At 42.7% G+C, this 7,401-nt stretch overlaps 1 protein-coding gene across 1 annotated transcript; it reads right to left on the bottom strand.

The window, feature by feature from the left end:
- Positions 1-757: 757 nt before the first annotated feature.
- Positions 758-4,103, bottom strand: LOC130281953 (protein spinster homolog 1-like). The gene is made up of 2 exons (XM_056529747.1): positions 3,954-4,103; positions 758-2,332 (listed from the first exon to the last, which is right to left on the bottom strand). The coding sequence occupies exon 2, from the start codon at positions 2,305-2,307 to the stop codon at positions 793-795; it is 1,515 nt and encodes a 504-aa protein (XP_056385722.1). The 5' UTR covers positions 2,308-2,332; positions 3,954-4,103; the 3' UTR covers positions 758-792.
- Between the last annotated feature and the right edge of the window lie 3,298 nt (positions 4,104-7,401).

The following is a 7,401-nucleotide window of genomic DNA, read 5'->3' on the forward strand; positions in this document are numbered from 1 at the left end:
ACCTAATGTGGGGAAACTATGTTACCTAATGTGGGGAATCTGTGCTACCTAATGTGGGGAAACTATGCTACCTAATGTGGGGAAACTATGTTACCTAATGTGGGGAAACTATGTTACCTGATGTGGGGAATCTGTGCTACCTAATGTGGGGAAACTATGCTACCTAATGTGGGGAAACTATGTTACCTAATGTGGGGAATCTGTGCTACCTAATGTGGGGAAACTATGCTACCTAATGTGGGGAAACTATGTTACCTAATGTGGGGAATCTGTGCTACCTATTGTGGGGAAACTATGCTACCTAATGTGGGGAAACTATGCTACCTAATGTGGGCAAACTATGCTACCTAATGTGGGGAAACTGCTACCTAATGTAGGGAATCTATGCTACCTAATGTGGGGAAACTATGCTAAATAATGTGAGGAAACTATGCTACCTAATGTGGGGAATCTACCCTACCTAATGTTGGGAATCTATGCTACCTAATGTGGGGGGCTTGAATGAGCTGCGGCATATGGGAGGCCTTAATAAATAATTAGAAACTTATACAGCAAGTGACATATTGGGGTCCACCTGAGTAAGTGACATATGGAGGGGGGTGCTGAACAATTTATGTTTTTTTTTTTGGGGGGGGGGCACAGGCACATTCTTTGCACAAGGGCCCTCTGCTGTCTGTGTCCGCCCCTGGGTAGAGAATAAGGGGTAAAGTGGAACATAGAACAAATGCAGTTATTTTTTCTTAATTTTTATTTTATGAAGTAAACGAGATAAAGGTAAGCAATGACTTTTCCTTAGTCTGAAGCGTGGTCCTCATCGGCAGGAAGCAGTGAGGAGGAGGAGGATGACGGAGGTTCTGATTCCATCTCTGCTTCTTTTTCGTCCCTCTCTATATATAGGGCCGTGGCCATGAAGAAGGCCCCTCCGATGACTGCCATTATGGTGCAGGTCATGAGGGCATACTCCAGGCTGCGGTATTTCAGAAGAGGGGATTTGGCATATCCTCGTTCGTAGGTGTCAGATATCAGGCCGATGAGGTACGGGCTGCCGGCGTCACCTAGGAGGTGATAGATTGTCATCTGCATGGCCAGGGCTGAAGATCTCCTCCACGGAGTTACTACTTTTAGTATAATGTCAGATATGAGGGTGAAATTTACTGACAGAAGCGTCTCTCCGATGAAGATGAAGATGTTGGTGGCAACGAGGCTGATGTTGCCAAAAGTCAATGCCAACAGAAGAAAAGGGGCGGAGAGCATCATCGCGCATCCACACACAAGCGGGTCCGCCCGTGGGTTGGATTTGCGATATCTTTTACTTATCTCCGTCCCTGCTACAACTCCCAGAATGCCGGAAACGACTGTAACCACACCAAATATTAGGATGTCGTGATAGTCACACGGTTCAGCACGGCAAGGGTCCTTCTCTTGTAGGAGTGTTCGTGCGTGGGTCAGGTATGACGGACCCCATACACCTATGGCTCCCACTATGAAGGATACCGCCGTCGATCCCATGGTGGTTAACATGAAGCTTCGATTTTTAAATAGTTTTTTCAGATCTGTCGCCCATTTGGCAAACTTCTGGGATTTGTTGTTCTTCTTCCCGTTTGTAGTCGTTCTTGGAAGCTCCTTTGTGACCAAAATCATCAAAGCCACAGCTATGAGGCCCAGGCCAGGGGTGACCCGAAATGCCCAGTGCCAATCGCCCCTTGCTGCATCAGTCACTTTGGGCCCGATGATGTATCCTAGTCCGCAGCCTACAGGTATGACGGAGTAAAACACGTTCAGCATGCGGGTCCGCTGGTCACTTGTAAAAAGGTCTGCAATGATGGAGGGGGCGATGGTGCAGAAAGTCGCCTCTCCGGCTCCAACCAGTCCACTCGTCAGCAGGAAGAGCAGGAAGTACCCGTCAGGGATGAATGACAGGGTAAGTGTCATGCTCAGCCAAACGATGACTCCTGCGCAAACAGTATATTTCTTATTACAGTGGTCGCCCAAATATCCGGCAATTGGTGCGACCAGCACGTAGCTTCCAATGAACAATGTATTCAATAAGCCGGACAGACTAGCATTGGTGTCATATGCTTTCTGTATATAAGGCAGCACCCCCGCCACGCTGGAGCGATTTGCATAGATGAGCAAATTAACAAAGGCGAGGATCACTACGGTGATGATGGAACGTGCGGTGGACATCACGCTTAGAGATGGCAGGTTCTGCCTCTCAGGGATATCGCCCTTTTCTACATCCATATCACTATGGTCCTCCATTGCTTCTTCCTCCTCCTTCAGCAATGGGTCTTGTGGAGAGGCCATGGTCACAGGTCAGAGCCTGAAAACACTAGAGAGAGAGAGATAAGTGAACACATTAGACAACATGTCATCATTACTGTCATTATACAATAGATCCTTCATACAGAGCAGAAATGTCCAGCACAGAACCACAAGATAACACTAAGACCATCACAGCCTCAGAAGAAGACGCTTCTCTATAAGTGTTTTATATGGAGACGTCTTCCCTGAGGTTACCAATGTCTGATAACCCTGAACCTGTCCGGTCCTAGTAATATCTGATAACCCTGAACCTGTCCAGTCCTAGTAATATCTGATAACCCTGAACCTGTCCGGTCCTAGTAATATCTGATAACCCTGAACCTGTCCGGTCCTAGTATTATCTGATAACCCTGAACCTGTCCGGTCCTAGTAATATCTGATAACCCTGAACCTGTCCGGTCCTAGTAATATCTGATAACCCTGAACCTGTCCGGTCCTAGTAATATCTGATAACCCTGAACCTGTCCGGTCCTAGTAATATCTGATAATCCTGAACCTGTCCGGTCCTAGTAATATCTGATAACCCTGAACCTGTCCGGTCCTAGTAATATCTGATAACCCTGAACCTGTCCGGTCCTAGTAATATCTGATAACCCTAAACCTGTCCGGTCCTAGTTATATCTGATAACCCTGAACATGTCCAGTCCTAGTAATATCTGATAACCCTGAACCTGTCCGGTCCTAGTAATATCTGATAACCCTGAACCTGTCCGGTCCTAGTAATATCTGATAACCCTGAACCTGTCCGGTCCTAGTAATATCTGATAACCCTGAACCTGTCCGGTCCTAGTAATATCTGACAACCCTGATTCTGTCCGGTCCCAGTAATATCTGATAACCCTGAACCTGTCCGGTCCTAGTAATATCTGATAACCCTGAACCTGTCCGGTCCTAGTAATATCTGATAACCCGGAACCTGTCCTGTCCTAGTAATATCTGATAACCCTGAACCTGTCCGGTCCTAGTAATATCTGATAAACCTGAACCTCTCCGGTCATAGTAATATCTGATAACCCTGAATCTGTCCCAGTAATGGTGGATTATAAGGGCTTGGCTGTATGGTCACTGGGCCATGTGAACTTCATACTGTAGATACAATTGGGCTATCCTGCTATATACATTTACTAATAATGAACCTACCCCACCTCATTGGGATCTATCCGTCCCCTATATGACTTTCTGCCACTAGTTGATTTGAAAATTTTCCCTTTCGGAGTACCCGGAGTATTTCTATTGTTAGGACACACAGAATTCTATTATATAATATTATATTTCTGCCCTAATCTTTCTGTTATTCTTTTACTACACCACCAAATCTTTCTCATAGACTTATATATTTTAGAACTTCATGAATTAGGACTCTTTTTCTTGGGGGCTTTTTTGGGCATAATTGCATTTTAGCAGTTTTGCAAGAAAAAGCTCTGGTCATGATACTATCTGTGCGTTGTGTTATGTTTAATGCCTAAGCCAAGTATTGTCACAATGCTATGAGAAATATAACTTTTGTTATTTCTTTTGGAAATTAATTTCTTGGTTTTTTTTTGCTAAAAAAAAAAGCAACAGCAATAAAAAAAAACTGTCAAACAAAAAGCCCTGTGTATGTATGAATAGAAGAGGCTGAGACTTACCTTGTGGTTCTCTCTTCAGATAAGGAACGGTCAAAATCTTGAATTCTCTATCGCAAATAGAAACTCTCTAACAAACACTTTGCACCACAGGTTGTGAATGCAAAACACACTGAAGAGACTGCAGCCGGCGCGCACCTCCTTGTACAGCTTACGGTGACATCATCACAAGCATCTGTGACATCACAGGGTTCTAAACCATCTTCAGGTATGTGTATATCTGTATAGTAAATGTGAGAAGCCATATTAGTCCAGTGATGCAGATTGTAATACCTTTTTTATTGGACTAACAGAATTTTGTAGAGACAAACTTTTGGGATTCCTCCCTGATAATATGTAAAGTCCTTTGATCATTAGTCCTTGACTATTGGACTTGATAAAGGGAGGAATCCTGAAAGCTTGTCTCTACAAAATTCTGTTAGTCCAATAAAAAAGGTATTACAAGAGACTGCAACATATTTTTTGATTTGTGTGTGTATATATATATATATATATATATATATATATATATATATATATATATATATATATATAGTTCCATGCGTGAGTAGGTGCCTCCAGCTAGGGTCCGTGTCCAGGATTCTTTATACGTAGTTCCAAGGAAAATGCTGTGGCACTCAAGGTATGGTGAAAAAATGAAAACTATGTATTCATCCCAAATGTGCAAAGAGCAATGTTTCGATGGTCTCACACCATCATCATCAAGCCACTTGATAATGATGGTGTGAGACCATTGAAACGTTGCTCTTTGCACATTTTGAATGAATAAATAGTTTTCATTTTTTCACCATACCTTGAGTGCCACAGCATTTTCCTTGGAACTACGTATGCGGGATCCTGGACCCGGATCCTAGCTGGAGGCACCTACTCACGCATTAGGAGTGCTGCTTTCTTCTTTGACATATATATATATATATATATATATATATATATATATATATATATTAATATACCCCCAGAAATACATCAAGAACATAAAAACATCTTTTAGAAAAATATTTCTCCAGGCCTGCCGAGTATATCCCCGTACTTCACAGTGTCTTCTTAGTTTATATATTTTAATCTTTTGACCTTTTAACCCCACTACGACCAAGGGCATCCTGGGACTTAAAGGGGTATTCCAGGCCAAAACTTTTTTTTATATATCAACTGGCTCCAGAAAGTTAAACAGATTTGAACATGTGCTGCACTCTTCCCCACCCCCTCAGCCCAACCCTATATAAGTAGTAATTAGCTACATAAGGGCCATTTCTTTCTTGGCAGCCTCCCAGTCTGACTGGAAGAGAATGGTAAGTGAGCTATTACACCTTGTTCACACTGGTGTGGTGCTGGGCGGCGTCCGTTGCTGCCGTGGCGCTGTGATTGCGGGCGGGTGCGGCCCATAGACTGGTTTGAGTAGCACTGGGGCCGCTCTGACAGTGGGTCGTTCCCCCCCCCCGTGGGCACTGGTGTCGCGGCGGTGGTGGTCGCAGCCCAGTGCTGCGCCATTTTATGCTAGGGATGTTAGGGACCCACTCTGAATAGGTGGCCTTGACGTGGCGAGTGGGCTTGTACTTTTTGATCAAAAATGTATACTAACAACCTGTTAGTTTTTGATATTATGCTGAGAAGCAATCGGATCATTATGCAAGATTGTAGATGTGCACCATGTCTGTTTTCTACCCGAATTCAGATTTGTAAATTACTTCTATTAAAAAATCTTAATCCTTTCAGTACTTATGACCTTCTGAAGTTAAGGTTGTTTTTTTTTTCTACGTCCTCTCTGATGACACCTGTCTCGGGCAACGCCAAGTTTAGAAGCAAATCCCCATAGCAAACCTATTCTAAACTGGGCGTTTCCCGAGACAGGTGTCATCAGAGAGCACTTAGACAGAAAATAACAACCTTATCTTCAGTAGCTCATAAGTACTGAAAGGGTTAAGATTTTTTAATAGAAGTAATTTACAAATCTGTTTAACTTTCTGGAGCCAGTTGATATATATAAAAAAGTTTTTGCCTGGAATACCCCTTTAAGATTGAACCGATTATTATTGATATATGTCATGAATGCATCAACGATCAGATGGTCGGACGACCAAATGTTGACCACATCGTCTACATACCTCCCATACCATGCGAGGCCCGAGCTGGTGATGACTTTGCTCCCATTGAAGCACCCGTGCGCTGCAAATAAAAATTGTTACCAAACATAAAATAATTCTGTTTTAACACAAAATCTACCACCTCAATAATGTAATGTCTCAAATCCACAGAATATTTAGAAAATATCATCAGTATATCCAAGATAGCTGATAATGCCAGGTTTTGCGGAATACTGGAATAGAGCGATTCGATGTCACAAGTAAGCCACGACAGAGAATCGCTCCATGTGAATTTAGTTCTTCTGACCAGGAGTTTACTGAAAATTCAGATTGTTCAGATACCACGGACACTAGCGGGACTCAGAACCACAATATGTGAACACTCACAAGAATCGCAATGCGAGAAGACAGTCAAAAAACGAGGAAGGCGCGGTGGCAGAAAACATAGGAAGAAGAGCTTCGGAGCGTAACAAGGACAAACGGAAAAAGTAATAAAAGAGGATTTTCAAGTCATTAACATTTCTGCACAAATCATTACAGATTAAGAAACCTCGGTCCTGTGGAAAGGACTGGGTTTCTCTCCTACACATCATTTTGATGTTTATCGGTCAATTTTGGATATAAATACATTTGTGAGAACTTTAACAGTTAAGAAACATTTTTTTGTGGAAAATGCTGATGAACCATCGGACCCACCTCAACTTTCTATAAACCCTGATTTACCACTAATGCATACGTTAGCAGAACAAATTGTTTTTAAAGATCTCTGTCTCCTTGAAAATAGTGGGATATCAATTTGTGATGAAGTGAATACTGCACATACCTTCTCCACTAAAAACCTAAATTTTTACCCCATACAGACCAGACCAGCAATTTTTGATTGGTTCCAGGAAAGATTTGGTTAATCTACAATCAAAAGTAATGTCCAATACAACTCGTCCTAATTTGAATAAAAAGGAGGCTGCTGCCATAAAGAAATGAAAGAAAAACAAAAATTTGACGATCCGATCCGCCGATAAAGGCGGCTCGGTAGTATGTATGGACACGGGACTGTATATCAATTTAAATGAAAATCTACTATCTGATGATAAAACTTACCTTAAACTTTGTGGGGATCCCATTGAACCTTTTAAAAAAGAACTGTTGACTCTGTTGGAAGAGGGGAAAGCCAGATCTACTTTGACCCAAAAAGAAGTGGATTATATTTTCGTACCTGCTCCAATTATTCCTATCTTCCACTCGCTACCCAAGCTGCATAAGGACCGATTCCAGCCGCCGATGCGTCCGATCGTGGCGGGGATCGGATCCCATAACGAGCACCTATGCGAGTGGTTGGACTCAGTACTGCAACCTCTGGTTATGCAATGCCC

This window comes from Hyla sarda, chromosome 7 (assembly GCF_029499605.1).
Source record: "Hyla sarda isolate aHylSar1 chromosome 7, aHylSar1.hap1, whole genome shotgun sequence".
Lineage (NCBI taxonomy): Eukaryota > Metazoa > Chordata > Amphibia > Anura > Hylidae > Hyla > Hyla sarda.